Below are 27510 nucleotides of genomic sequence, written 5' to 3'. Positions count from 1 at the left end.
ACGGAATATCTGGACAGACAAGTGTTTGCTATTTAAATGTTTTCCAAGCTAAGGAAGGAGAAAAAGGACGAATAGGGCAGTTTTCCCAGAGCCTGTGGTTCCAAAAGTGTTACCATATGGAACTGTGAATCTTTTTTCTTCTAAGTGTTTTGCAATCCCAAAGCATGCACCATTGCTGTCCTGCAGTGTTCTTATTTAATGAGGATGCTTTTCGGACTACTGGGGATTTATTTATTTATTTATTTATTTTAAACAAAGCCATATCATGCTCCACAACTACCTATTTCATTGGAAGAGCTGCACTCTACTAGGAAAACCACACTCACAATTAGGAAGTGCTGAAGTCTAATTCAATAAGGCACTAAACTCCTTCTCTCCCTCAGATTACAGTGCATGTTTTTTCAAGTTTTCTTTTAAGAGAAGGTTATTAATATTAACTTAAAAGGTGAACTCCAAAGCAAAGCCCAAATGCTTCAGTGCCCTTTACTTTGTGATGAAATTTAAAAAAATACTGAGATCATTATTTCTTCTGTTTATTTTTTTAAATTTGAAAAAGAATTATAAAATCCTGGCTTCCCTCTTTTTCCTGGAAGACCACAAAATGATCTTTGGAGGGTGTGATTAGTGATGTCACATGAAACTGTAACAGAAGCTTTGGCTCTAAATCTTCGATAAAAGAAAAGGATATTTCTCAGCTAATTCTGCTATTTTGCCAGTTAAGTTGATGATGGTATATTCTTCCTTGCTTTGTCTTAAGTAGTCCAGCATCTTTTGAACTATGACGGTTACATTCTGCCCATTGGTAATTCTGTAGAGAAGCTCCAATGTCTGAAGGGGAAAACAAAAGAAACAACATTTAAGTAACTCTAATCACACAACACAGGAGTGACACACAGACAGGAACTTAGTACATAGTGCCAAATTGGACAAAAATCTTAAACACAATATATTTTGTTTTATTCTCCAATCATACTGGCATTTATCTTCTTAAGAAATGTTTTTAGACTGTTTTTAGAATGAAATAAGATTTGTAGAAAAGGAAAGGAGAAAACAAAGAGTATAAAGAGGACCAAATTTTCTATAGAATTCTTTTCACACAGTTACCAGAGCCAAACAATATAAACATGCCTTTGTTTGATGATGCCACTATTGTAATATTAAGGGCATTTACTCTAAAATGACATTAATATAGCATGGACTTTAAACATTAAGCTCTCTTTGTGCGTGTTCAAAAATCAACTTACCTCCCTTTTGATGATAGGATCAGGATGGTCTAGACACTCAATTATTGTCATTTGGTGCTGAAGTGCCAGATTTGGATCCTGCTGGATAACATAGGTCAGAGCCTTTAATCCTAGAAAATAAATTATTGCACAGAGATATGACAAAAGATCACATACACATGATCAGATTAAAATCTTCTTGCTGAGATGATCAGGTATCCTTACCTAAATACTTCAAATTAATTTTAGGTGATAGAACAAATTTCCCAATGCATTTGGCAGCCTTCTCAAGCAGATCAGATTTGGGGCAAATGGTATAAATTGTTTGTACACATTCAAATAAGATAGCTGGTGGGAAAACAACAAATGGTAAACGGCAGTAATTTAAGAATATACATTTCTATAACAATGCATTTTCATAAAAAAGCTAGCACATACAAGTAAAAAATCTTCATGTCAAATGATGACTTTCTCTGGAAAGGGGTTGGGCTTAATATTTTAAAGCAATCAGATATGTGTGCTGCATGCAGATTTCTGGGATCTAAAATATTATCCCATGAAATATTTTAAAACAAGTGTTACTGTTTAGATGTGAATAAATTTCTTTCTTTCAGGCAAGCAATAGCCCTATTGCATCTCCCATGAATGTGATTCACCCAACTAGAGGAGATATCAAGATTGTCCTGTTTAGAAGAGGCCAAATAATGTAGCTGGACAATGGCTAGGTTGGGTACATAGCCACCATTGCAGAGTGGGATTTCAATTACTTTGCACAAGTGACTGGAAGTATTTTCTCTGCTTTATCATCCACATACCAGGAAGATGACATCAGAGGAAGATGATGTTTGTGTCTTAATGTAGAAAAATTTAGCAAGCAGCTATTGTTAGTAACATGAAAGCGAACAGAGGGCATCTGGTAGGGAGCCTAGTACAGTTTATGTAGTAGGATAGATAGATGAACTGCAGAAAGGCTGGGCAGAAGCTCAGTAGTTTGACTTAAAAAAAAAAACACAACACCACAATAATATACTTCTCTGTCAACAACAGACAGGACCTTGGGGTCCAACAATGGATTATTAAGTTTTTAGGGAGAGAAATTTATCTAAAACTGATTTGCCATTTACGTTTAGTGTATGGAAAAGTTTGAATTGATTTTGTTGAACAGAAGTTTCCACCATCCTGTATTCTGACTGACTTTCAGGAAAGGCACATTCATATGGACTTGGGAACTATCACAGCAGCAGTTACGAAGTCATCACAAACAACCAAGATCAACAAACCTTATGACATAGACAAAAGGGACAAGAGCTCAGAGGCATAATTCCTCTTGAGGGAAAAAAAAATATTTCTGCTGGGAAAAGCTAAATGGGAAAACTAGTGAAGTGAAGGAAAGGAGATACAAATCAACCTTTTAGGGCACCAATTTAGGTGAGTCAATAGCAAAATTCAATATCCAAGTTAGATTGCCAGTTGGTATTTAGGACCATAACAGCAATTCACATGTTTTTTCCACATCTCATATTAGGTTAGCAACCAGATGAAAAGACCAGAATCCATCAATTGTTAGCAATTAAACTAAATATGAGAAAGGTATATGCACTAACTGTGCAGCTACATGCAACAAGCTAGGAATGTCTTCAAGGTATGGCTTTTAATAGAGAATTGGCTATATTGCAACAAAGAAATCAGAGATTTTAACATTTTCACATTGGCTTGGATCATAGATTCTTTAGCGCTTTATCAACAATTAACATATGGTGAGCAAAGGAACGCACATGTAAATTCTGTTCTCTGTGTACATTTCACTTGATAAGTGCCAAAATAAGGCTTTTCACATATGGTTGTCTACTCTGATCCCTAAAGTATTTAACATTCAGTCTTGGGAATCCAATTTCCTCTCACTGTGCAGAGAATTTATGTACATTAACTCTCTTGAGAGTTGCATGTGTAAATCCATCATACACTAACAAACCCCTCAATGTCTATGTTGCTGTTTGTGCACACCTCTGACATACAAGCACACCTCTGACATACCTCTGACATACAAGCACACCTCTGACATACAAGCAAAGTGAAACACAGTGAACGGATGGCTGTAAGATTTGACAGATGTTTCATCAGCGTATATTTGCCAAAAAAATAAAATAAAGGGATGGGGGGGGTATTCAGCATTTCACGTGCACCTCACTTTCATTAATGCTTAGAAAATACACCTAGTCAAGAAAATAGACTCCTAGAGCTTTGGGGCATATGTTCCACTGTTATTCAACCACTTTCAACACCACGTCTTAATTGTCCATCGATCGCTGGCAACATTTATGGCTTCGTTTTAAAACCATGAACTACTACATTTTTTAAGAGTAAAAGAACAGTTGTTAATTTCGTGTTCTAGAACCTTAGATATTTGTTCTTGAAAGATAGCAAAAACAAGCCAACCTACCCACACATCCTTAAAACTCTCCATAGTTTGCAAAATGCCCTTATGAGTTGGAAAGAATTGTTTCTTGTTGATTCTGCTCTATTGTCAAATATTTTTTAAAGAGTAAATTAACATGGCCGTTTGCAACAATTATAAGATTTACAGTAGTGCCTTATGTCAAAACTCACTTTCATAGGCATCAGTGTCAATGAGCTCTGGAAATAATTTTAACAGGAGGTTCTAGAGTGCAACTCAAGAGATCACAAATGTGTTTGTGAAAGGAAAGGATAGCGTACACGCATGCACACACACACACTTACTTTTTGTTAAGTTTCTTAACTACTAATCATGTGGAGGATTATTTCATTTTTTTTAAAAGAAACCTGAAGTCCAGTCCTTCCTTCTGACACACAAGGCAGTATCACTTTTTTTTTTTTTTTTTAAAGAAAGTTAGCTACTAACTATAATGAATACACCTGTGCAATTGATGATTTCGCAAGTACAAGATGTTGCATATTTGAGGAAAAGAGCAAGCCCAACATAATTTGGAGGACTTTCACATAGTATGCAGCAGTTTGAAGGCACGCAAATTTGGATCTACAAATATTTAGTTGTTTCCCATTAAATAAATATTCTTCACTTCAAAAACATTTCAAAACTACATTATACAGGAATATGTAATTTCTGTTCATGTGTTAACATTACTAACATTATGTTTCCTTGCTTTATAATTCACCAGTCACAATACCCAAATTCATGACCTCACCAGATTACTAAACAAAAGAATACATAGTTACTCATGTCAACAGCACAATAACTAAACACTTAAATTTTCATTCTTTGCAAATAATTGTTCTTATACAATATATTCTCACCCACCATATGTAATATTATGATTTATTTCTGCTCTTCTTAAAGACTCATCCAGAACATCATACATTAATTCACTTGTCCTGTTACAAAATAAAAATTGTAAAAAAGTTCTCACTTTATTTGAAGCCCAGTAAATTAATTAAAAAAACCAAACAAAACCCCCCCACCTGTATATACCTGTTTAGTGAAAAAACAACATCCTAATCCTACAAGCTGCTCCACATGATTTCAATGAGACTATTCATATTAATTAACTCTCATTAGCGCGAGTAAGGGCTCTACAATCTGGCTCTAAATGGCATCTCACAAGATGTTTGCTACTTTCAAATAAGCCGTCTATTCCATCAAAATAGACTAAAAATACATTCCTCGCTGATCAGTAAATAAGACAGACTTTTTGGTTAAGAGGAATAAAGAACACAAACAGCTAAACCCTTACAAAGGACAGCATTCTTTTTACACTGTCTTGTCTTGGATTTTCACTGGGATCATATTATCAACCAAATTAATGGAAATTCTGATCTCAAGTCCACAAGCGTCTCTCACCACATATCCCATAATCAGCTGCCTGACCCACACAGGAGCTGAGAAACAAGTCAAGTATAACAACTTTTCAATAAATCACTTTTTACAGTATTTGTTAATAAAGAGCAAATAGAATGTATTAATCCTTTATTTTCCTTTGTGTTGTGAAAGCACAGTAAAAGTTATGCATTACCACAAAATAATGACTCACTGTGTATTCTTTCTATTTTCAAAGAATTTATTACATAGAAGAAACTGGTTACCTTGGATCATCTTTTCCTAACAGCCCCAGTATTCTTAAGAGCTGAATTTGTAGCCATGGTGCTGGCACGCTGTGGTAATTGAAGTCTATAGGAAGCTTTCCTCCCACTACCTGCTTTAGAATGGTTACAAAGCTCTCTGTCAAGTCCTTGTATCCAGATGCATTTTTCTAGACAAGGAAAAGAGAAATACAATTCAAATATTTTAAGTACAGTGCCTCAGAAATACACCATAAAGCCATGACAGGAATATAATCTTATTAGCTATTATTCAATGAATAATTTCCTATCCTATTCCATTTCCTAATCCATCACTTCTTCCTCTCAAACCCCAACATCAACTCCTTTTTGCTCTAAGCTTTAAGTGTTTTCCCTGTATTTTTAACAAGACAGTGAATATGACTGAAAGCATTTCCCTTGCAATGGTACACTGAATTCACAGGCAATCCTCAGCATAATCTATAACACACTGAAAAAAACCTAAACTTTAGACTTAAAAACAGAGCCTTTATGCCAAAGGTGCTGATCACCAGGGTCAGGCTCCGAAATGGTCAGCTGGGGCTTTGTCAAGGGTTGGAACGCTAATGAATATAGTACAGTTATGAAGGTGAATCGTGGTAATCTGAAGACAAGTTGACAGACTATCCTTCCAGAGTGATTTTCCTACAGAACAATTTTACAGTTGTTTGTGCATTTTAAAAAACAGCCTATATGTTCAATTAGACTTCTAATTCTCAGCCTACCTTAATCATTTGAAGGTAAATCTGTAAAGACGCAGCCATGACTCCAACATCCCTGTCACACAGGGCTTTCCGGAACTTGTCATGGATGTGCTGGACTTGGTTGGGAGCAATGAGATAGAATTTATACAATGCCTGAACTGCTTTTCTTCGGATAATTTCCCTAAAGAGAAACATTTTTCTTTAAAAGATCAAGCAACTTGACCCTAAATAGAAGCTTTACTTAACCTAAATTGTTTCTCTATATTATGAAATAGAGACTTTATTTTTAAGAAAACTACTGACTTTGTAACATTTCCCACTTTTATAGCTAGTTAGTTAAAATATTAACTAATCATCACATCATGATGCCTCTGAAATAGTTAAATATTACCATTCAAGTTTTACAAATGAGGATACCGAGACAAGAGAGAGGATAAGTAATCTGGCAAAGGCCACATGATGAGTCAGTGGCACAGCAAGCGTAGAGTTTAGTAGTTCCTGGAGTTAGATCATGCTTCTGCTACCTTTTAGTTTAGCATGTACACCGCGCTAGCTCTGTATGTAATGTTATTAACTACAAGGCCTGATAATCAAAGGGCTGAGCACCTGCACCTCACCAGTCTTCAGTGGGGTTTGCGCATGCTCAGCTTCTCCAAAAATCAGGCATAGATCTTTCTGTGATGTAATGAATTCCAAGGGTACAATTTGTTACTCCATTTATACTACAAACACTTCTTAACCTACATACACTGTATAACAGTATCTCCACATGTATAAAGTTACATGACATTTATCCATCAACAATGCTTAAGCAAAACAAAAGACATTCATTATGCAATCAAGAATGCACAAACTAAAGCGGGTAGGGCAGGGAGAGACACAAAAGGAAAATTTGGAAAGGAACACAAAGTTGTGAATAATGACTAAGGAAGGATTCAGAGCAAAAACAGTATTTAAGAGAAATATTTATGTACTGAAATAAAATATCTAAATTTTAGGACATCCCAAGTTCATAACAATGCTTGAAATCCTTCTCAGTGAATACGTACTTAGAATGCTGAAGTTTGTCTTCTATGAGGGGAAGTACAGCTGGAATCATTTCCCGTGGAAAGATCTGGCTGACAACAGTAAGTGCCATACACACCTCAACCAGGTTAGTGCTCTGCAAGTCCTGTCACAGTCATTAAGACAACAAAATGGTCATTTCTAATTTAAACTATGGGAAACTTTTCATTTCTAAGGCCAAATGTGGGAAAGCTTCCACTTTTTATGCTATACTTGTGAAGCACTGCTCTCTAATGCTCTGCTAATTATGGGATTGTTCAATTTTTCTGTGACATTTTCATTATATTTGTTTAATACTGCTACAGAACTTGAAACTATAACCACAGCAAAAGGATACATTAGATTCCCATAAGAAACTCGGTTGAATAGTCATTTTTCTTATTTCAGTGTTAACTGATAAACAAGTAGATTTTATTAATGAATACATAGTTTAGAATTAATTGGCATTATACTTGGAAAAGCACTGGCCTAAAAAGTTAGTGTAATGTTTTTCTCCAAACCTCCCATAAAGCTGTACCTTCACAACTGTGTTCACAAGTAGAAGCAACAGTTCATGATTTTCATGGAGGAATAAAGAAACAGCCAAGTAACCTACAAAAGAAAAAAAAAAAAACCTCCATCACCTTTTCCAGTTATAAACTGTTTCCAAATGTTAACAGGAAAATGAAAGACATCCAGAGCACAAGAGTTGACGGCTCAAATCATCGGTGAAAATACAGGCAGATTATAGGATCTCTGTGGGTAAGTCTAGAAAAGGGGGGAAAACCCTGCGGCAGTGGGTTTCACAGCCCAAGTAACTGACTCAGATTCGCTGCTGTGCGGGATGGGCAGTTTGCTGTGTAGATGCATCCTATTTTTTTTAACTTCAGGGTTTAAATTAACTGGTTTTTTATCATCTGGTTGCTTGGAGATATTTAGCTGGTCGTACTGTTCAATAAGGATGGACTTGAAACCCACAAGCTGTGTCCAAAATTAAGAAGCCTCTGTAACGCTGTCAGATCTAAAGCGCTGAGGATGACATCATACAAGAGACAATTCATTAGAAAATGAATGCTTTTCCCCCCCCCACACTAACAAAATTATATTCTCTGTAGACCAGACAACTACCCATAAGCAGCCTGCACTTCATTTTTAAGGACAGAGACACCAATATAGCAAATATTAGTTTTAAGTGAATTATTGTGTCCCAGTTTATTTACTACATTAAATAATTCAACACTATATATTTTCCAGTGTTACTCAATTAAGTTATTCTTTTATTTATTTGGATTGGTAATTATAAAACAGACCTATTCAAAAGAGCTCTAGGTACTGTGACATCATTAAAATAACACAATCAAACACAAAAAATTGGTTAAAACTGGTCATTCCAATCAAATAGCACAAATCAACCCACATAATTATAGCAGGGCAAACAAATCCTCTATCACAGCTCAAACCCCATTCATGCCCTCACCCTCCTCAGATACCCAGGAAATCAGACGGGGCTTGGGGCATGGCCTGAAGGTCACAGACTTCAATCATGTGGAACTAAGAAGGGAACTAAATTCCAGAATCAAGGACCCTGATGGAATAAGCACCTCTTCTGATCCCATGTGATTATCCAGAAAAGGTGGAACTGATTGTGGGTCTCAGACAGGCAGGGCTCAGGCCTTTTAAGGTTTTACTATTTAGATTCCACAAAGGAACGAATAGATAGGTCTTGAGCCACTGGTGAAATGTCTCCTGGTATGATAAACCTCTAAACAATCAGATCACTGCATTCTGGACTACCTTCAGTGTCTGAATTAATTTCAGGTGTAGCCTACAATGAGTACATGGCAGTAGTCTAGTATCAGTAAGTGATAAAGACATGGACTATGGTAGCAAATTCCATATTGCAAAGAAGAAACCACAGCCTTCTGGCCAGACATTGATTTTTAAAAAGCAGTCTTCATGGTAACTAACAGGTGCTACCTTATTGTCTAACAGTAGCTGTTTTCTAACTGAACTCTCAAGTGGCAAACTTCAACAAAATAGGAGGTTACACTGTGATGGGCACAACCCTGCAGTCAAGAAAGCCGATATAATCCCTGCCAGCCACTTCAGAGGTTTTTCCCAACCTACCAACATCGCCTGTGTCATATCTGGACTTGGCCTCAACTAATTTGTTCTCATTTGTGCCTAGATTGCCACCTAACATTCAACCACAATGGCAAGATCAACTGAGAGGAGATGAACGTACTGAAGACATGAGAGCCCATGCCGTCTCACTAACTCTCCCAGAAGCCCCAAATATATATCCCAGGGGGTTGCATTATGGAATTGTTCATCTGCCTCTCTTCTGGTTCGGGGTGTGCGTGTGTGTGTGTATATGTATATGAATAAGAACATACGAATGGCCCTACTGGGTCAGACCACAGGTCCATCTAGCCCAGTATCCTGTCTTTCAATAGTGACCAGTGCCAGGTGCCCCAGAGGGAATGAACAGAACAAGTAATCATCAAGCGATCCATCCCCTGTTGCTCATTCCCAGCTTCTGGCAAACAGAGGCTATGGACAACATTGCTGTCCATCCTGGCTAATAGCCATTAATGGACCTATCCTCCATGAATTTATCTAGGTCTTTTTTGAACCCTGTTATGGTCTTGGTCTTCACAACATCCTCCGGCAAGGAGTTCCATAGGTTGACTGTGCGTGGTGTGAAGAAATACTTCCTTTTATTTGTTTTAAACCTGCTGCCTATTAATTTCATTTGGTGACCCCTAGTTCTTGTGTTATGAGAAGTGGTAAACACTTCCTTATCTACTTTCTCTATACCAGTCATGATTTTATAGACCTCAATCATATCTCTCATTAGCCGTCTCTTTTCCAAACTGAAAAGTCCCAGTCTTATTACTCTCTCCTCATACGGAAGCCATTCCATACCCCTAATAATTTTTGTTGCTCTTTTCTGAACCTTTTCCAATTCCAATATATCTTTTTTGAGATGGTGCAACCACATCTGCATGCAGTATTCGAAATGTGGGAGTACCATGGATTTATGTAGAGGCAACATGATATTTTCTGTCCTATTATCTATCCCTTTCTTAATTATTCCCAGCATTCTGTTCGCTTTTTTGACTGCCACTGCACATTGAGTGGATGTTTTCAGAGAACTATCCACAATGACTCCAAGATCTTTCTTGAGCGGTAACAGCTAATTTAGACCCCATGATTTTATATGTATAGTTGGGATTATGCTTTCCAATGTGCATCACTTTGCATTTATCATCAAATTTCATCTGCCATTTTGTTGCCCAGTCAGCCAGTTTTGAGAGATCCTTTTGTAGCTCTTTGCAGTCTGCCTGGGTCTTAACTATCTTTAGTCATTTTGGATCATCTGCAAATTTTGCCTCCTCACTGTTTACCCCTTTTTCCAGATCATTTATGAATATGTTGAATAGGACTAGTCCCAGAACATACCTCTGGGGGACACCACTATTTACCTCTCTCCATTCTGAAAACTGACCATTTATTCTTACCCTTTGTTTCCTATCTTTTAACCAGTTACCAATCCATGAGAGCACCTTTCTTCTTATCCCGTGGCAGCTTACTTTGCGAAAGAGCCTTTGGTGAGGGACCTTGTCAAAGGCTTTCTGAAAATCTAAGTATACTATATCCACTGGACCCCGTTGGTCCACATGCTTGTTGACCCCTTCAAAGAATTCTAGTAGATTGATGAGGCATGATTTCCCTTTACTAAAACCATGTTGACTCTTCCTCAACAAATTATGTTCATCTATATGTCTGACAATATTGTTCTTTATTATAGTTTCAACCAGTTTGCCCAGTACTGAAGTCAGGCTTAAAAACCTGTAATTGCCGGGGTCACCTCTGGAGCCCTTTTTAAAAACTGTCATCACATTAGCTATCCTCCAGTCATCTGGTACAGAAGCGGATTTAAATGAAAGGTTACAGACTACAGTTAGTAGTTCTGCAATTTTACATTTGAGTTCCTTCAGAACTCTTGGGTGAATACCATCTGGTCCTGGTGACTTACAACTGTTTATCAATTTGTTCCAAAACTTCCTCTAATGATACCTCAATTTGGGACAGTTCCTCAAATCTGTCACCTAAAAAGAATGGCTGTTTGGGAATCTCCCTCACATCCTCAGCCTGGAAGACTGATACAAAGAATTCATTTAGTTTCTCCGCCCTATCGTCCTTGAGTGCTCCTTTAGCATCTTGATCGTCCAGGGGCCCCACTGGCTATTTAGCAGGCTTCCTGCTTCTGAAGTACTTAAAAAAAAAAATTGCTATTACTTTTTGAGTCTTTGGCTAACTGTTCCTCAAATTCTTTTTTGGGTTTCCTAATTGTATTTTTACATTTCATTTGCCAGCGTTTATGCTCCTTTCTATTTTCCTCACTAGGATTTAACTTCCACTTTTTAAAAGATGCCTTTTTGCCTCTCATTGCTTCTTTTACTTTGTTGTTTAGCCACGGTGGCTCTTTTTTGGTTCTCTTACTATGTTTTTTAATTTTGGGTATACATTTAAGTTGAGCCTCTATTATGGTGTCTTTTAAAAGTTTCCATGCAGCTTGCAGAGATTTCACTTTTGGCACTGTACCCTTTAATTTCTGTTTAACTAACCTCCTCATTTTTGTGTAGTTCCCCTTTCTGAAATTAAATGCTACAGTGTTGGGCCGCTGTGGTGTTTTTCCTGCCACAGGGATATGAAATTCAATTATATTATGGTCACTATTACCAAGCAGCCCAGCTATATTCACCTCTTGGACCAGATTCTGTGCTCAGCTTAGGACTAAATCACTACACAATCAATACACACACACACACACACACACCCCCCGAACAAAAGGAGTGACAAGATGGAGGATGACTCCACAAGAAAACCCTTGAGGCAGATGAACAATTCCCTAATGCAGCCCCCGGGACTGCTCACCCAGGAAAGAATGGAGACACTCAAGATCCCTGTCCACCATTGCATACAACTGTAGAGTCAGCAGTACCAAAGACAACTGAACAACTTTATAATATCAGCTTAGACACCTACTCATTCTCCATTACTAGTAGATCCTCAAACCAAAGCAACGAGTGCTGTTTTTTTGTGCAGGATATCTGAGGCATCTAGATACTGAAAGACTGGCCTCACACAACCTTCTCAATAATATTACCTACAAGGGAAGATATGAAACTGGTTGACAGTTAGCCAGTTTGTCAATGTCAAGAAATAATCTCTTGATCAGAGACCATATACAAGCAGTCTTCAAAAGAGATTGCACCCTGCCTTCCACAAGGTGTTAACAATTCCTATGAACATCACACTGAGCACCTTTTCACTGGTCTTCAATAGTGAGGAAGGACATGGGTCTAAAATTACAGTTTCCGATACAAGATTTATCCAGCTCCAGTGCTTGAGTGAATTATACCAAATACAAACACAGAAAACCTAACAGTTATTTTACCCAATATATTGCCTTGCTATTGTGGATGCAGATAATTTGGCCCACATCTGAACTATTTTCTCTGCAACACAAGAAATGTCTTCACTAAAAAAAATGAGTCCTTGTGGCACCTTAGAGACTAACAAATTTATTTGGGCATAAGCTTTCGTGGGGTAAAACCAACTTCATTAGATGCATGGAGTGGAAAATACAGAGGCAGGTATAAATACACACCACATGAAAAGATGGGAGTTGCCTTACCAAGTGGGGGATCAGTGCTAACGAGCCAATTCAATTGAGGTGGAAGTGGGCTATTTTCAACAGTTGACAAGAAGGGGTGGATACCAAGGGAGGAAAAATCACAATAGCCCACTTCTACCTTAATTGAATTGGCTCGTTAGCACTAACCCCCCATTTGGTAAGGCAACTCCCATCTTTTCATGTGGTGTGTATTTATACCTGCCTCTGTATTTTCCACTCCATGCATCTGATGAAGTGGGTTTTAGCCCACAAAAGCTTATGCCCAAATAAATTTGTTAATCTCCGAGGGCTTGGCTACACTTGCAGACGTAGAGCACTGGGAGTTAAACCACCCTTCGGAGAACGCAGCAGAGAAAATGCTGCTATGTGTTTACACTGTCAGCTGCAAGCGCACAGGCATGGCCATATTAGCAGCTCTTGCAATGCCACAGAGCAGTGAATTGTGGTAGCTATGCCAGTGTGCAAGTGGCTGCAATGTGCTTTTCAAATGGGGACGGGGGGAGAGTGTGTGACAGGGAGTGTGTTGTGTGTATGTGGGGGGAGAGACAGTGTATTTTGCGGGGCTGAGAGCGTGTCAGCATGCTGTCTCGTAAATTCAGATAGCAGCAGACCCGCACCCTCTCACACACGCTCACAACAGCAGCATTCCACACTAATTGTTTGCTTTGTTCCAGAGCAGATAAGCATGCTGGATGTCAGAAACGGAGCTTTGAAAGGGGATATCCGCATGCCTACAGCCAATTTCAAAACAACGAGAAGAGTGGCCACTTGACTTCAGGGGATTATGGGACGTTTCCGGAGGCCAATCACAGCGCAGTAATGCAACACTTCGTCCACACTGACGCCTGGGCGTTTCAGCCGGGGCGCAGCAAGCTTTAGGCTTCTCGTAGAGTAGGATTATCAGGAGCGCTCCAGCTGCAGAGTCCAGGTGCTCTACATGCCTTGCCAGTGTGGACACCTCAGGAGTTAGGGCGCCAGGGGTTGCTTTAATGCACTCTAACTTGCAAGTGTAGCCGAGCCCTAAGGTGCCACAAGGACTCTTCATCATTTTTGCTGATACAGACTAACACAGCTACCACTCTGAAACCTGTCTTCACTAAGACACTTGAATCAGCAACCTCTTGGAGATACCCCAGATTAATCAGAATGTCAACTCCTTGAAACAAATCTACTGATAAGACTTTGTAGATAAAGAAGAGTTTCATATCTCTGTTTTGTTACCCATACAATATGTGGTGTAAAATTTCAAAAATTCTTTTACACCATCAGTCAGATTTCTCCACAGACTTCTGCACTGGCGCTCTCGTTATCTTCCCTCTCTTCTCATTTGTCACAAGCCACCTCTAACCCGAGGTGACCGATGTGTACAAAGACAGGGAAGAATATGCTTAAAGGGCACTGCACTAATATTGAAAAGAAAAGATTATAAAACCCTATAAAAACATAAATACATTTGAACGTTGGAGAACCAGCACTCTCAATTTGGAAGCACTCTTACTCCACTAAATATTGTCTCTTTAATATTCCACTTATATTATTTTAAGTGGTTATTTATGACAACTATATATAAAGTTTCCACATGGAAATTGACCTTCAAGCCAATGTGTCTCTTTGAAATACCCTTTAAATGAAAATGCTTGTATGTGTCTATTGTTTACTAGAGCGGATATTCAAAATTATTAAATAATACAAAGGTGGTGGGTTTTTGTTTTTTTTTTATGGTTTCCCCTCTGCACCCATTTTTCAACCAGGTACTTAAAACTCCTTAAAACTAAAATAATTTTGTATTTTCAAATTTTGAAATATTAAGTTGATTTTTTTTTTCCCCAAAAAGAAAACATATTGAAAATAAACTTTCAAGCAGTTCTTGTATTTACTATGACTTCCAACCCAATTTCAGGGGACATTTGTGGCAATTTTGAGCGCAATATTAAGATATACCAGTCTTATATACACATACCAACTCTTTTTTCTAAAAGGTTTCCCTGTTGTGCTAGCTTAATAGCATGGATGTATCCGAAGGAGGACTCATATCCCAGCATTTCACAATAGATTAGTCTCACCATACATTCTTTCATCAGTCTCTGAAATACCAAGAATGAAATATTAAGAAATTTAAAATAGTTATAAGTGCTCTGTTCCTCTTTGCAGCTCTAACATATTGAGGTTTGAGACTTAGACAAGTATATATTATAAACAAAAAGCACTACTTTTTCTTAACACAGAATTTAACATTTCTAAAATTAAAGTTTATCAATATTTGATGTGATACTAATGTTTCAAAACAAATTTAAGTTAAACTACAACTGAACTTCATCAAATTCCATGCATAAATATGTTATCTGGTTATGAGTGGCATCCTTGCAATCAAAACAAAATTATGACCATCATGGGTATTAAAATGAACAGTCACAAGGCACTGTACCACCGTACGTACAATACCACAAATTATTCCACATCCCATTGTTGTTGTATCACCAATGGGAGGAAAGTGGTCAGTGCAGTCACAAATGGAAGAGGAATGGTTCCACTAAATACTTTCTCTATTAAAAAACATTTTTTGTAGTGTGGACCACAACTTTATAAAGCCAATAATGAATGACAGATTAAACATGATCTTGCGGTGTGACAATGTCGCAAAAAGACAGATACCATACTAAGGGTCTGTATACACATCGAATTATTCAGGAATAATTATTCCTGAATAACGTCATGTGTCGATAGACTATTCCGGAATAAGAGCATCCACATATGGAGTTATTCTGGAACCACTTTTACTCTTTAAATTCACATGCTACCTTAATCCAAATTAATTTTCAAGTACAGATAATCCCTAGATTGCATATACAATGGAACTGCATGCTAGGTTAGAAAGGTAATTATTATGAACACAGAAGCATGCTTGTCTGAAATCTGTAATGATTGGTTTCCATTAGAGAATTCCTTGACTAATCTCAAGCAACCAGTGGGTGGTAACTTGACAGATGGGAGAACCAGTGTTCTGAGACAGCACAAACAGATGGGCAGGAGAACTCTAAGGGTATGTCTTCACCACCCGCTGGATCGGCGGGTAGTGATCGATCAATCGGGGATAGATTTATCGCGTTTCGTCTAGATGCGACAAATCGATCCCCAAATCGAGCCTGTACTCCACCTCGGCAGGAGGAGTAAGCGGAGTCGACAGGGGATCCGCCGCAGTCAACTCACCGCCGTGAGGACGGCCAGGTACTAAGATACTTCAACTTCAGCTATGCGAATAGCGTAGCTGAAGTTGCATATCTTAGTTCGAACCCCCACCCCCAATGTAGCCCAGGCCTTAAACTGCACTTGGCAGGAGTAATTGGACATGCTCAGCTGCATCACCTGATTTCCCTGTCTACACTAGTACTGCAAGAGTACAGAGTGACCCACTACAAGGTACAACAGTGGCAATACTTGCTCCAAGCAAGCACAGTTGCGATAGTACTCTCGCTGCTTGGGCACCATTGCAAACACCTGGGTGTAGACATAAGGTGTATTACAAGTACAGCATGTTCTTGTAACGGTGCTAACAAATGCAAGATTTCTCTCGTGTATACCAACTATACCAAACTAGTATTCACTCACCCTGCCAAGCACAAGTCTGCACATTGCTATTCTTAAATTCAGTCTACAGTAAAGGTAAATTTCATTACAAATAAGACTAAAACTTACAAGTGTTGTAGTGGGAGCAGAAACTGTTGCTTTCAAATTAGTTTGTTCCTGTTGTATTAATTTTTCTTCCTCCTATAAAAGAATAATTTAAACATTTTGAAGATCTTGCATAATTTTGGGGGGGTTAAAAAAACGAAACGAATGATGGCAAGGAAAGCATGAACTATTAGAATTCTATCAAAAATAATTTATATAATCTTACGGTCTTCATTTGTTTTTTGTATAAATAATATTACAAAGCTATTACACTTCCAATTTTACTAGATTTACAGCTTCAAAGGGTTTCACTAGATTTCCATATACTGTTTTTTTTAAAGCACAAAAAATGGTATACTTTCCATATCTACACTTTCATCTGCTCACTCTTCCATTGGCCTGTATTACAGTATACATAAGTTTATTGATTTAAAAGAGTCTAACAGTACTTCATTTATATTCTTGGACTTGGAAAATATTTTAAAGTGCACAGTTTTAATACATGCCATTCAAAACAAAAACTGCATTCTGCAGCCATTTTGCAAGCTCAGCAAGCTTGGCCCTAGTTAGGACTTAGACCTGGTCTACACTAGCGGGGTGGGATCGATCTAAGTTACGCAACTTCAGCTCCATGAATAGCATAGCTGAAGTTGACGTACTTAGATCTACTTACCGCGGTGTCTTCATTGCAGTAAGTCGACAGCTGACACTCCCCCGTCGACTCCGCCTGCATCCCTTGCCCTGGTGGAGCACCGGAGTCGACGGGAGAGCGCTCGGCGGTCAATTTATCGCGTCTTCACTAATGCGATAAATTGACCGCTGCTGGATCAATCGCTCTGGAGGTAAACGTAGACATGCCCTTTGATGAGACCTCTAGTGCCTAGACAATTACACTGGTAATTCAGCCAGTAACACCCTTTCTTCTAAATCAGTATTTGAAATAATACACAGCATGGTGTCAGGGAATGATACGATGTGTTATTTTGGGCGACAGATAACACTAAGGTCCTGCCCACTTGTACACCACGCACTCTTAGAAATAGAAAGGGATTTATCTCTGTATCCTGGCCAAGTTACATCATCTTATTTACACCTACTCTAACAAAAACTGATCACTGTGTATTGCATTCATATTTACTCCCTGTACTAAACTGGAAAGATGGTCCAATGGGTAGGGCTCTAGACTCTGGCTTTGAGATCCTGCTCTGTCACTGCCTTCCTGTGTGACTATGGACAAACCATCTAACCTCTCGGTGCCTCAGCTCCCAATCTGTAAAATAGGGATTTACAGCACTTTTCTACCAGAGGCGAAGTAAGCATACTAAGTATAAATATATTAAAAGTAGGATCACTAATTTTGGTTGGACGTATTCCTGGACATTTCATCACATGACAATATTTAATTCCAAAATCTTTAATTCCTGGAGATTCCAGGACAATCCTGGAGGGTTGGCACCCTAATTAAAGCCTATGAGGCACCCAGATTCTATTGTAACTGGGGCCATATCAATAGGCAGGGTGGGTAGAAAGAAAAGCATGTTACTGGGCAGGGCTGAACAGGTGTGTTTCACCCCAGAGGCAGCTGCCAACACCTTCTGACCTTCCAGATTCAGGTTTTTCTACCCCACCCACGGCAGGGGCGGGCGGAGCTGCTTGGCCGAAAACCCGTCTGCTCTAATACCTGGCGACAAGGACCCCCATGGCTTCGCGCCTGTCCAGAACATGAGACACAGGCGGCACGGGAAGCCAGGGACACGGGTGAGAAGGGAGACCGCGGACCCAGCCTCCCCGCTCGCTTTCAGCCTGGGGTGGGGGATGCGAGGCCATGACTACAATCAGTGGTGAGCTGGAGCCGGTTCGCACCGGTTCGCTAGAACCGGTTGTTAAATTTAGAAGCCCTTTTAGAACCACCTGGAACAACCAGTTCTAAAAGGGCTTCTAAATTTAACCGGCCAAAAGTGGCGCCTTAGGCGCCGACTCCATGGGTGCTCCAGCCCTAGAGCACCCAAGGGGAAAATTTGGTGGGTGCAGTGCACCCACCAGCAGCTCCCCGCCCCACCCCCAGCCCCAACTCACCTCCGCTCCATCTCCGCCTCCTCCCCTGAACGCGCCACCCCGCTCTGCTTCTCCGTCCCCCCCAAGCTTCCAGTGAATCAGTTGAGAAGCAGGCAGCGGCTTTGCACTCAGGCCCAGGGAGGCGGAGGTACAGGGGGACGCGAAGAGGGCCGCCCATGCCGCAGCAGGTAACCCAGGGGAGGCCCGCAGGGGAACCACTCCCCACCCCAGCTCACCTCCGCCACCCTTGACCTGAGCGAGAAGCTGCCGCCTGCTTCTCAGCCATCCCAGGCTTCCCGACAAAAAGCTGATTCGCGGGAAGCCGGGGGGGGGGGGGGGGGGGGGGGGGGGGGCAGAGAAGCAGAGCGGGTCAGCGCGTTCAGCAGAGAAGGCGTAGTGGAGGTGAGGTGAGCTGGGGCCGGGCGCGGGGCAGGGAGCTGCTGGTGGGTGCTCTCCACCCACCAAATTTTCCCCGTTGGTGCTCCAGCCCCGGAGCACCCAGGGAGTCCGTGCCTAAAGCGCCACTTTTGATGTGATCAGTGGGGGAGCAGCCGCTCCCCCTGTTCCCCCCCCAGCTACGCTTCCCCACCCCTAGGAGCCAGAGGGACCTGCCGGATGCTTCCTGGGAGAAGCCCCAGGTAAGCTCCTCTGGGACTCCCCACCTCGCCCCCCCAGCAGGTGCCTCTGGCTCTTAGGGGTGGGCACCCACTACAATGGCCCATGAGACCCTCCTGCCCAGTTCTGGGGGCAGTCAGGGGACAGGGGTGGACGGCACAGAGATCCGGGGGGGGGGGGTCAAGGAACACGGGGGGGAGGGGGTTGGATAAGGCAGGAGTCCCAGGGGGTGGGGGTGGTCAACGACCCCCTCGTGGGGTGAGGAGGGAACCTGCTGTTAAGATTTTGGCAGCTCACCACTGGCTACAATTCACAGGGGAGAACGTCCGGCCGGCCAGGGGCCCAGCCCCGCGGAGCCACCCCGCTCCCCCACCAGCCCCTACATGTTTGGAGGAGAGCGCGGTGATGCTCCGGATCAAGCCGCCCAGCCGCGAGGTGGCCGAGACCCGACCCGGGCCCCCGCCAGGCCCAGCCCCCGGGTCGTGCTGCCCCAGCAGGCCGGGCAGCGCGCTCAGCGTCCGCTCCACCACGTCGCTCATACCCGGCCCAGCCCCGCCGCCGCCGGCGGCCCCCCACTCGCAGGCTGCCGCCTCCCGGAAGGGCAGGGCCTGCTCCCGCCCCCGCCGCCCCGAACTTCCGGTTTCCCTGACTGAAAAAACTTTATTGAGGCTCCCGGCGTGGACAGCGGACACCGGGGCGCTGCTGGTGCGGGGAGAGAGGCGCCTAGAGCGGCGGGCTCCTGGGGTCTAGGCAGCCCGAGTCCCCGCCAGGTGATGTGGGACCTCAGGGAACCCTGGGGAAAGCAGCGACCCCCGCCTGAGCACCAGGCCTGGCCCCGCAGACCTGAAGGGCTGGGGCCTGCGGCGCTGCCTAGAAGCCCCTGCGGGCGGCAGCTTATACAGTTCTCCCGCACAGGCCGTATGGATCCACCCCAGCGGGCTGAGCATGTGGGGCCGAGGCCCCGGCACAGAGTAGGAGTCCGCCCCTTGAGCACTGTGGGCTGCTCTTGTCAACTCTGGTTTTCCCCCAGGGCCCTCGTCTGAGCTTGGGGGGCATGGAGACTTGGCATTCCCTCCGGCACAGAGAGGGGAGAGTGCCCTGCTCATCAGCTTCACTTCGGCACAGCAAGTGGGCTGCATATGGACCCGGCTCAGTTGTGTGGGGGAGCAGAGCTGGCCATCTGCTGTGCGGCTCCCTGCGTTCGCCACTGATCACCATTGGTGAGTGGCAACGCCCAATTCTTTGAGAGGTTTCCTGGCGTCCCTTAACTCCCAACACCCTGCCATACTCAGCCTGCTAAACCTGAAGGTGGAGCTGAAACACCGCTTTCTAAACTGGAGCGCACAGCTAGGGGATTCAGTCTTGACAGAAGGATCCTGGAATCAGACAGGACTGCTCGCACAAGGTTTTGAAACTTGGCAAGATTTGCTTTAGGTAACCTCTCTTCATAAGTCCTTTCACAAAATCTCAAAACCCTAGGATGGTCACTCATCCTGCCAACCCGAGAGGGACGCAGTGGTTGGGATAGGTTAGTAAAATACTTATTTTGATGTGTAAAAGCTGTGACAAATCAGTTACATGCTTATAGGTCTTTATTCATCTGTGAAAGTCTGAAAAGAATGAGTTTAAAGTTAAGTAGCAGAATTAACTGAATTTTCAGATCCTTTATTCCAATGGAAAATATCAATAAGAGATTTTTCTCTTTTTCTTCAGTAGCAGAAACAACAAAATAAACCCCAAAGAAATAAATTAAAATGCCCCAGGGGGCTAATTTGTTAAAGTTTTTCTCAGTAGCTTTTCATTTAGAGATGAAAAATTTGTTTTTACAGCATCCGCTCTTGAAAGTGAAGAAATGTGTGTATACCGTGGGACATGAGCTTGATCTTTCAACAATGAAGTCAGTGGGAGTTTTGTGATTGTCTTCAATGGGAACAGCATGGATAAGGCTGAAAAACGAAATGTTCAATCACACGCTGATTCAGATTTCATAATTAAATTGAGAGATCGTGGCAATGTACGATCATTTTCTCAGTTGTGATTGTTTTCTTTTGTACTGTGAAATTACTCTCTCCAGACACATTACCCATAATATTCAGTAAGCATCTACTTTGTAAATAACGATTAATTTAAGAAGAGTTTCTTTTTGTTGTATATTAAGGTTGTTCTTTTCCTCCATCTTGTTTTTAAATTCTAATTGACAGTTTTCTGTCAGTGTAAATGCAGACAGAGTAAGTAAGGAGTGAAACATCCTACCCAATACCTGATCTTTTTTGTTTTTAAGAAGCCCCTTTTAACCTTTAAATTATTAAATCTGAATCAGTTTCTGTTAAATTTCAGTTTCTGTTTTGTAACCTGAAGAGTGTAATTATCAAAAGCTAAAGCTTGCTTTTTTTTTTTTTTTTTTTAACTTGGTTCAGCAATAAATATTGGGCTGGATCGTATGGTATAGTGTCATAGAATCATAGAAATGTAGGATTGTAAGGGACCTCGATAGTTCAACTAGTCCAGTCCCCTGCACTGAGGCAGGGCTAAGTATTATCTAGACTGTCCCTGACAGGTGTTTATCTAACCTGTTCTTAAAAACCTCCAATTTTGGAGATTCCACACCCTCCTTAGGTAACTTGTTCTAGTGGTGTGATGCAGCTGCTGTACTAAACAGCTAATGGAATGTGGTTGGAGAGACCATATAGTCAGCCCTGGTACAATCACATCAATGTAAAATGGATTATCCAGTGGCATGAAGCTCCCGAAAGGTTTAGCCACCTCCATCCTGCTGGCATAGCGGGTGTGGCTGGAAGAAAGCATGTGCCAATCTCTGGTTATGGTTTTAGCTCCTTAGAACAACTGGCATCAGTGAAAGCAGCCCTCAGCCTGCTCTAGCTCTTATGCTGGGCAATTGGGCCTGTTCACAGTGGCCCCAGGATCACAGGAGCGGAAAGGTGCCACCACTGCACCACACCGTCCCTACATGCATTCTGTACACTTCCGACAGACCCAGGATCTGACACATCATTTACAATGTTATGGGTGCTTGTTTGTTTCAGTACTGTCTCTTTAACTAGCATGTGGTTTTGATACTGCAAACACTAACATTATTATTATTTATATTACCGTAGGAGCCCTGTTTACGCACTAGCACCCCATTATGCTAGTTGCTGTATAAATACAGAACAAAAAGACAGTCCCTACCCCAAAGAGCTTACGATCTAAGTATGGGACAAGAAGAACAGCTGAATACAGGTATCTGGGGGAGTATAAGGAAACAAAGAGACAGCACTGGCCAGCATGACAAGCTGTGAGTCTCAGTATACCAGCAGCTTAATCATTTTCAAGTAGTTGGAAGCATCATGGCAAATCATAGAATCATAGAATATCAGGGTTGGAAGGGACCTCAGGAGGTCATCTAGTCCAACCCCCTGCTCAAAGCAGGACCAATCCCCAATCAAATCATCCCAGCCAAGGCTTTGTCAAGCCTGACCTTAAAAACTTCCAAGGAAGGAGATTCTACCACCTCCCTAGGTAACGCATTCCAGTGTTTCACCACCCTCTTAGTGAAAAAGTTTTTCCTAATATCCAACCTAAACCTCCCCCACTGCAACTTGAGACCATTACTCCTTGTCCTGTCCTCTTCTACCACTGAGAATAGTCTAGAACCATCCTCTCTGGAACCACCTCTCAGGTAGTTGAAAGCAGCTATCAAATCCCCCCTCATTCTTCTCTTCTGCAGACTAAACAATCCCAGTTCCCTCAGCCTCTCCTCATAAGTCATGTGTTCCAGACCCCTAATCATTTTTGTTGCCCTTCGCTGGACTCTCTCCAATTTATCCACGTCCTTCTTGTAGTGTGGGGCCCAAAACTGGACCCAGTACTCCAGTTGAGGCCTCACCAATGTCGAATAGAGAGGAATGATCACGTCCCTCGATCTGCTCGCTATGCCCCTACTTATACATCCCAAAATGCCATTGGCCTTCTTGGCAACAAGGGCACACTGCTGACTCATATCCAGCTTCTCGTCCACTGTCACCCGTAGGTCCTTTTCCGCAGAACTGCTGCCTAGCCATTCGGTCCCTAGTCTGTAGCTGTGCATTGGGTTCTTCCGTCCTAAGTGCAGGACCCTGCACTTATCCTTATTGAACCGCATCAGGTTTCTTTTGGCCCAATCCTCCAATTTGTCTAGGTCCCTCTGTATCCTATCCCTGCCCTCCAGCGTATCTACCACTCCTCCCAGTTTAGTATCATCCGCAAATTTGCTGAGAGTGCAATCCACACCATCCTCCAGATCATTTATGAAGATATTCAACAAAACCGGCCCCAGGACCGACCCCTGGGGCACTCCACTTGACACCGGCTGCCAACTAGACATGGAGCCATTGATCACTACCCGTTGAGCCCGACAATCTAGCCAACTTTCTACCCACCTTATAGTGCATTCATCCAGCCCATACTTCTTGAACTTGCTGACAAGAATACTGTGGGAGACCGTGTCAAAAGCTTTGCTAAAGTCAAGAAACAATACATCCACTGCTTTCCCTTCATCCACAGAATCAGTAATCTCATCATAGAAGGCTATTAGATTAGTCAGGCATGACCTACCCTCGGTGAATCCATGCTGACTGTTCCTGATCACTTTCCTCTCGTGTAAGTGCTTCAGGATTGATTCCTTGAGGACCTGCTCCATGATTTTTCCGGGGACGAAAATCCTCAAATCCTCAAAGAAGAGCCTTGAGGAGGATTAATGAGGTAGTTTTGTTGATGTTTGTGGGGAGCTCCTTCCAAGCATGAAGGGCAGCATGAAAGAAAACATGAAGGTGCTTGATTGAAATTTTAACAAGTGGGTGATGGAAGTTGTCTTCATAGGCTGGTCAGAGGCAGGATTTGACATCTAAATAGTGAATCAGACAGAATAGGTATGGTGGTGATAGGCCATGAAAGGCCTTGAAAATGAAGACAAGTAGCTTATGTTTGTTGTGATAGAGAAGGGGGAGCCAGTGGAGGGATACAAAGAGAGGGGTGACCTGATCAAAGCGACTGGCTAGGAATATGATCTTTACAGCAGCATTCTGAATGGATCTGAGCAGGGCAAGATTGTGTTTGTCAAGCCCAGAGAGAAGGGTGGTACAGTAATCGCTATGCAAGACAATGAGAAGAATCTTGATCAGAATTTTGGTGGGTGGATAGGAAAGACCATATCTTAGAAAAGTTATGCGGGAAGAATTAGCAAGATTTATAGAGCCCAAATCCACAGGTATCCACAGACCATTTTTGCGGATCGCAGTGTGGATGCTGATACAAATTCTGTATCCACACAGGGCTCTACAGCATACACTGACCTGAACAGAGCTGCTGGCGCCCAGCCTGCAGGCTCCAGTTCAGCTCTCTGAATCACACAGCAGTGTGCTGGGCATTCTGGGAGTTGTAGTCCCCTGATTACTTGGAGGGAGGAGGTAAACTACAACTCCCAGAAGGGATTGAGCCAAGCACCATAAGGTGGGGTTGCTGTTTAAATAAGCAGGCGGTAAACTGCGTGCATTAGAGCCCCTGCAACTGGGTTGAGGTGTCCAAGCCTCCCACAGGGAGGGCGGCATTGCATAGAAGGACCCAGAATTATAGCCTCCCTGCCTGAAGTGGGGAAGGAGGTACGGCAGGGTCAGAGCAGGTGGCAGGGCAGGAGGTCTCTGGGGGGAAGTGGGGCTGGGAATTGGGTGCTTGACACAGCCCTGTGTCACTACTGCGCAGTGACCTGTGGAGCTGTTTAGAGCCCTGCAAATATGCAGATATCCACAGACTATTTTTGTGGATCGCAGCTCCAATGCTGATACACTTTTTGTATCTGCGCAGGGGTCTAAAGATTTAGGCATAGCCTGGATGTGAGAACATAGAGAGAGGTCCAAGTCCAGGATGATGCCCAGGAGTTGGTCTGATTCATATGAATTTGATGCTCTCAATAGTAGTACTCATACAAGCAAGAGCCTTAGTAAGTAAGCCTTCATGTCAGTAAGGGTTTGCAGAATGCAGCCCTTGAGTGTCACTTATGATTTTTGTTCCACTTTTAAACTAAACCTAAGATTTCTTAGCTGTGAAACATAATATTTGTGGTGAGAAAGTGAAAACCTTGAAATTCATGAGTCTGACTGTCTTCAGATACCATTTTTTTCCCCCATGCAATACTCCATCTTTTCCAAATAGGATTCATTTTATATGATCGCATTTAGGTCTAGTTTCACAGATATTAAATTACAACAGGTGCTAAAAGCAAAAGTCTTGTCGTCCTCAGCAGTTTGACACTGAAGGAGCTTAATCCTCATTTCAGTGGCCCCCATCTCTTGCTTTCTTTGTCAGTCACATACCTCAGGCTTTGGCCATGACTCAGAACTGCCCTGAAACACAACAGTGTAACTTCCCATGCTTCTATATGGAAGGAGAATCTCACAGATGATGCTAAGAGTGGAACAGAACACGCATCAAGACAGCAACGGCATAAATATGTGGAGGAGGGGACCACTGTGGCTAACTTACAACCTCAGTCTAGATTTCACCCCCTAAAGGCAAATGCACTGTTTGTCTATTCATTTCTCTCTGATCTCTGAGTCAGGCATTTCTAGGCTTGGTATACTGGGATTTTCCACCAGTTGCTACAAGCTATGCTCACATAATTGTTGATGTATTTTTGAATACAGATGTGAAAGCTTTTTTCCATTGCTGAATAGTAAATAGGGGAAAATCCTAGTCCCACTGAAATCAGTGAGAGTCAGTCAGCTTGCTCATGATCGCAGAATAGCAGGCTCTCCATTTTGCTAAAGTTGAATGCCCACTTCCATTTAAAATACAGACATACACCTCTTTTTTTAGTTTTGCATGATTTTCTCAAATTCTTTTTGGATTGAAATATCCCATATTTAATTTCAACCCAAGGAGTAATTGTTTTAGAGAGTGAGCAAACTGTGTCAACCATTTTTGAGTTATATGATTGCAAGGGGAAAAAAAAAATTTCCTTATATGTCTGATCAGAACATTTGACTTAAAGATAAAAGCTTTAAATTGGTTGGCTTGTTTTTGTACCTCTCTGATATTAACAAAACAACTAGGAGGAAACTCAGGTCTGTAGTCTGAAAATTAAAATATTTAAAGTTGGCAATTTCATGAAGATGTATTAAAAGCTTTCTGTTTGTGTTCTTAGATATTTTTAAGGACTACATTTGTTAAGGACAACACAGTTTAGAATATCCCTTTTGAAGACATCCTACTGTGTGACTGAAGCTGGCAAAACTTCAAGCTTTGCACACCGAATGTCTTCAGTTAAATGAAGATAATTATTCTCTTAGTGAAGATGATGGAATTTGCATAAGCTCTGGAGGATGATTAGCTCAATTTTATTATTTATTATTTTTATTGTGGTAGCACCTAGAGGTCCTAGCCCCATTGTAAAAATAGAACAAAGATAATCACTGCTATGAAGAATATGTAATCTAAGGCCTCAATTCTGCAAAGAGTTACATACTTGACAAACTTGATGTGCAGTGAGTAGTTCCATTGAAGTCAACAGGACTACTTGCCATGCATAAAGTTATCCACATATATAAGTATTTGTAGTACCAGGGGCCAAGTCACATATTATGTGACTTACAAGCACTGTTAAGGATGACCAGTTTTGGGTATTTCTATTATGGATGATTCAGGTTGGCTAATAACTCTTTTCCTAACAATTTCTTTCTTTCCCTTTAAATAACAAGGATGCTTAATGTGGAGATTTAGCATTAATGCAACATTAAGGTAGAGAAATAAAGAACACAAAATAAAACTGCTCCCTTCGCGTAAGGATGCAATGTTGCATTCCTGTAATATATTCAATTCCTGCTTTTCTTGTTAATCATAAACCTGAAGAGTGGTTATATCCCAAAATGTGACTGTAAAATAATGTTGATGGGATCAAAATTTATTCTCAGTGTCTGCGTGTCAAATGTACTCAATTTACCAATAAAGAGTTTGGATTTTTTAGTTGCTATTCCTTTAAATTCGTCCTGTCATTTGACTGTCAAATTGTCTGCTTTCTGGCTCATGCGTCATCACCGGTAACAAACAATTCTACAATAGGAGCTTATTTGATAATGCATGAGCCAAAACAGAATACCACACATGCTTTCTGCCGTCTGTGTCTGCAGTATGAAGAGAAGTAGGAAAGAGTAAAAACTTATTTTTGTCTGTTTTAAAAAAAAAAAAAAAAGTAGATGATTCCAAATAAAGCCACAGATTTATTGAGGAAAAAATGTGGATATTTTTTAACAAGTTACTTTTCTGACAGTGATATTCCTTCAATATAGTCTGATGATTAAAGGAGAATGTGAAAGGAGGATATTAATATAATAGGCATCACAGAAACCTGGTGGAGTGAGGACAATCA

The 27510-nt window shown here is 41.6% G+C and overlaps 2 protein-coding genes across 6 annotated transcripts in view; one reads left to right on the top strand and one right to left on the bottom strand.

Moving 5' to 3' along the window:
• The window catches only part of AP4E1 (adaptor related protein complex 4 subunit epsilon 1), a 36310-nt gene extending 16556 nt beyond the window's left edge, over positions 1–19754 (bottom strand). Inside the window, exons 1-11 of one of the 5 annotated variants that reach the window (XM_037910176.2) lie at positions 19654–19754; positions 16467–16538; positions 14734–14857; positions 7605–7678; positions 7072–7193; positions 6044–6203; positions 5304–5470; positions 4522–4595; positions 1449–1571; positions 1245–1354; positions 689–828 (exon numbers count right to left, since the gene is read on the bottom strand). In XM_037910176.2, coding sequence (XP_037766104.1) covers positions 689–828; positions 1245–1354; positions 1449–1571; positions 4522–4595; positions 5304–5470; positions 6044–6203; positions 7072–7193; positions 7605–7678; positions 14734–14851 — 1088 coding nt within the window. In that variant the 5' untranslated portion in view covers positions 14852–14857; positions 16467–16538; positions 19654–19754. Of the gene's footprint in view, positions 1–688; positions 829–1244; positions 1355–1448; positions 1572–4521; positions 4596–5303; positions 5471–6043; positions 6204–7071; positions 7196–7604; positions 7679–14733; positions 14858–16466; positions 16539–17115; positions 18281–19495 lie in introns of those variants that run through there. The other 4 variants (XM_037910172.2, XM_037910173.2, XM_037910175.2 and 1 more) reach the window with 4 other exon arrangements.
• Positions 19755–20106: 352 nt separating this feature from the next.
• SCG3 (secretogranin III) overlaps positions 20107–27510 on the top strand; it is a 51338-nt gene continuing 43934 nt past the window's right edge. Inside the window, exon 1 of the mRNA XM_027818845.3 lies at positions 20107–20546. The gene's annotated coding sequence lies outside the window, so the exon portion shown is untranslated. The remainder of the gene's footprint in view (positions 20547–27510) is intronic.

The sequence above is a fragment of the Chelonia mydas genome, chromosome 10 (assembly GCF_015237465.2).
Source record: "Chelonia mydas isolate rCheMyd1 chromosome 10, rCheMyd1.pri.v2, whole genome shotgun sequence".
Lineage (NCBI taxonomy): Eukaryota > Metazoa > Chordata > Testudines > Cheloniidae > Chelonia > Chelonia mydas.
The sequence above is the reverse complement of the archived record's forward strand: the minus strand, read 5'-3'. Positions and strand labels throughout refer to the sequence as shown.